The 3,239-nt window shown below is 37.4% G+C and overlaps 1 protein-coding gene across 1 annotated transcript; it reads right to left on the bottom strand.

The window, feature by feature from the left end:
- Positions 1-507: 507 nt before the first annotated feature.
- Positions 508-2,183, bottom strand: LOC143709088 (uncharacterized). Its single transcript, XM_077200185.1, has 2 exons — positions 1,749-2,183; positions 508-1,152 (listed from the first exon to the last, which is right to left on the bottom strand). Exons 1-2 carry the CDS (start codon positions 1,892-1,894, stop codon positions 882-884), a joined length of 417 nt encoding a protein of 138 aa, XP_077056300.1. The 5' UTR covers positions 1,895-2,183; the 3' UTR covers positions 508-881.
- Positions 2,184-3,239: the final 1,056 nt, after the last annotated feature.

Here is a 3,239-nt window from a genome sequence, read left to right as displayed (position 1 = left end):
TGTTTTTTCTTTATTTAAGTTTCATTTTTCTTTATTTAAATTTCGTTTTTTCTTTATTTAAGTTTCATTTTTCTTTATTTAAATTTCGTTTTTCTTTATTTAAGTTTCGTTTTTCTTTATTTAAGTTTCGTTTTTCTTTATTAAAATTAATTTTTTTCTTTATTTAAATTTCGTTTTTCCTTATTTAAATTAATTTTTTTCTTTATTTAAATTTCGTTTTTCTTTATTTAAATCTACCCTTTACTGTGTCAGTAATTTGTTAGTCAGAAAAATATTAGACTACCTTAACCCTCTGAGACCTAAGGGTATTTTTACAATAAATTTTTCGTCTGGTGTTATTCACTAAACAAGCTTGTAAAACATCAACACTTTTGTGCACAGACAATTGACACACATCTTTGTTTTCAGGACAAATTGAACTTTCAGCTTATTTGTGTTTCATTGATGTCACCTGAATGTAAAATAAGTTATGGGACCACAAAGACAAATGAAAAAATAAATCGGAAATTGAATCACTCAAATATTTATTGAAATCACACACAAATAAATAAAAGCTAAGCAATTTTCCTCTGGAAAACAGTTTGTTCAAGTCTTTGGAGTCCTGGAGCACAGGAATGAACATTATAACTTGAACAGAACAAAAAATATTTACATTTTTCCAAAGGAAGTCCAGGCGTTTTGGGCCTCATGAAAATCACTGATGCCAAGCCTCAAAACAGTTCCTATCAGGAATCACACAGAGGGCCACATCACAGGCTTTGCATTTCCAGGGGGTGGCCTGTTTCACCTGCCTTGTCTGTTTGCAGTTCACACATTGCCTTCTACCATAGGTGGCCTTCTTGCTTGCTTCAGTTTGTTCCGATGTTTGGACGGGTACATGGTTACTTTGTTGCTGGGTGGGAGGAACAGCAACTGTAACACCACAGAGTTGGGCTGTCAGCTCCTCCAGAAAAGCCCTGTGGGTCATGGGCTGTTGCTGCTTCTCTGCACAAACTTCCTTGTGAAGTAAAAAACTGCAGCAGCCGTCCATGACCTATTCCTGGCAGCTGCTGGGATGCTGCAGCAGAAGTGGAAGGGCCCTCCTCAGTGGAAGAATGGGAGCTTTCCTGTCTGGCTTGGGTGGGTGGGCTGGTGTCTTCATCATTATCACAACTGTAAAACAAATAAATAAAGCAAAATATTAGATCATACAAATTAGATCAATTACTGTTTTTGTATTTGATTTTTCACATAAGATTACAATGGCTGAGATTGCTACTGTACCCCCAACCCACCACAGCTATAATATGACCATTCGCTTTCCAGCCAAAAGGTGTGACCAACCCCCCACTATTCTCTCCACAGGTAAAAGGTGTGACCAACCCCCCACTACAACATCCTTTGTTTGTATCTCTAGGTAAACTCAGACAAACAATGGCTGAGAGACAAAGTGTAATCCACAACTCTGTAACAAACATAAACAAATGAAATACTACTTTTACAGAACTTATTTTTACATATTTAGAAAATTTATATTTTATCATATTAGTTTCTTCTTTTTTTATACTTTTTACAGTAAATAAACTCAGACATACAATGGTTGAGAGACAAAGTGTAATCTACAACTCTTACTACTCTGTAACACACACAGAAAAACGAAATACTACTTTTACATAACTTATTTTTCCATATTTAGAAAATGTATATTTTATCATATTAGTTTTTGTTTATTTTTATACTTTTACAGTAAATAAATAAATGTAACTTACTCTTCAGCAGGGTCTAGACGATTCTGGTAATCAAGTTCCTCATCAGTCAAAAAGCTCTCTTCTCCAGAAAATCCATCATCCTCCATGGCATCAAAAAAGGCCAGTGCTTGATTTACATCCATGTTTCTCAATCTCTGAGGATCCATTATTCTCCGTGTTTCTCTGTGTATTATTCAAAACTCGCGTCTCTCTGTGCGTCTCTCTCTCTCTCTCCTCGAAACCACTGTGCCGTGCGTCTCTCTCTTTCCAAAATATCACCCTTGGTTCATGCGTAATGACGCACACCAACGTGGACGACGGATCAGCCTGTCATTGGTCAACAACCTCACGCAAAGCATCGCGAGATGTCCAAAATGGCAGCTTGCATCAAGCTAGCAGCAAATATGACGGAAAATTTATAAATTATGGACTTCAGAGATCAAAACTGGGATATACACATATGGATTTATTACTGAAACACTCTGAAAGGACGCACAAGTTCCAGGCTGGATAGAAAACCTTCTGAAAAGGCTAGAAAGACACCAAATACACCCCCGTGACGGCTAGCGTGTTAGCTTTCTGCTGCAAAAAACGGTAAGGAAATCGATCAATTTTTCATCAAATAATATCAATATTTATCGGAGGAGTCGTGTGGCGTCGTCGACGATGCCGTCGGTTTCAGAGGGTTAAAAGTATTGCTTAATTTAACAGACCTGTGTGTGTGCGTTTTATATCATAGTGGAGTGTCCGTTCTCGGAGCATATAAACCCTGCCCGCGTGAGGTGCGCTGCTTCCCGCTCGCGCTGTTCTGTAGCTGACTAAAAGTTTATTAATTCTGAATGTGTCGCGTCTCACGTGTCCATCTATATTGCACCAAATGCAACACTGCACTCCCTTGTGAAGTCGGTTGGATGAACGGTTCTCGAAATAATCCAAATGCAAAAAGACAGACCAACACAGAGATTCCTGCCTTTATTAGTGAAAAGAATATGTTCAGCCCCCTCTCGCCGAAGCTTCGAATATTCGATGTTCATTACTACCGAAGCTTCGAAGCTCAAAAAATGGTATTCGGACCAGCCCTAGTTCAGTGCAACATGTGTAGCGCAAATCCGTCATATTGGCTACAAAAAATGATAATGAGAACATTATATAATTGTGCGCTTGGGACATGGATTTTACTGGTGAGACTTTTGTTTTTGTAACCAGGCTCTCAAAAACTATATAAAAATTCAGATTTAGATTTATGGGCCAATATATCGGTTATCGGCTTTAAAATATAAAGAATTATCGGTTATCGTATCGGCCAAAAAATCATATCGGTGCATCCCTAATTATGCAGTAGTATTATTTCGACAATTGCAATTACGATTAAAACTGCAATATGACATGATCTGATTCTGAACATCTCATATTAAATCATCAAAATTGTATAAAGTCTGTCTCTGAATTTTTACACCAAGTCTTTTATTAAAACTAGTTTACCGAAACAACCTGCAGCCAGTTGCGTAAACC

The sequence above is a fragment of the Siphateles boraxobius genome, unplaced genomic scaffold (genome assembly GCF_051911475.1).
Source record: "Siphateles boraxobius isolate OS27281-9 unplaced genomic scaffold, OSU_SipBor_1 448, whole genome shotgun sequence".
In the NCBI taxonomy this organism is placed as follows: domain Eukaryota; kingdom Metazoa; phylum Chordata; class Actinopteri; order Cypriniformes; family Leuciscidae; genus Siphateles; species Siphateles boraxobius.
The sequence above is the reverse complement of the archived record's forward strand: the minus strand, read 5'-3'. Positions and strand labels throughout refer to the sequence as shown.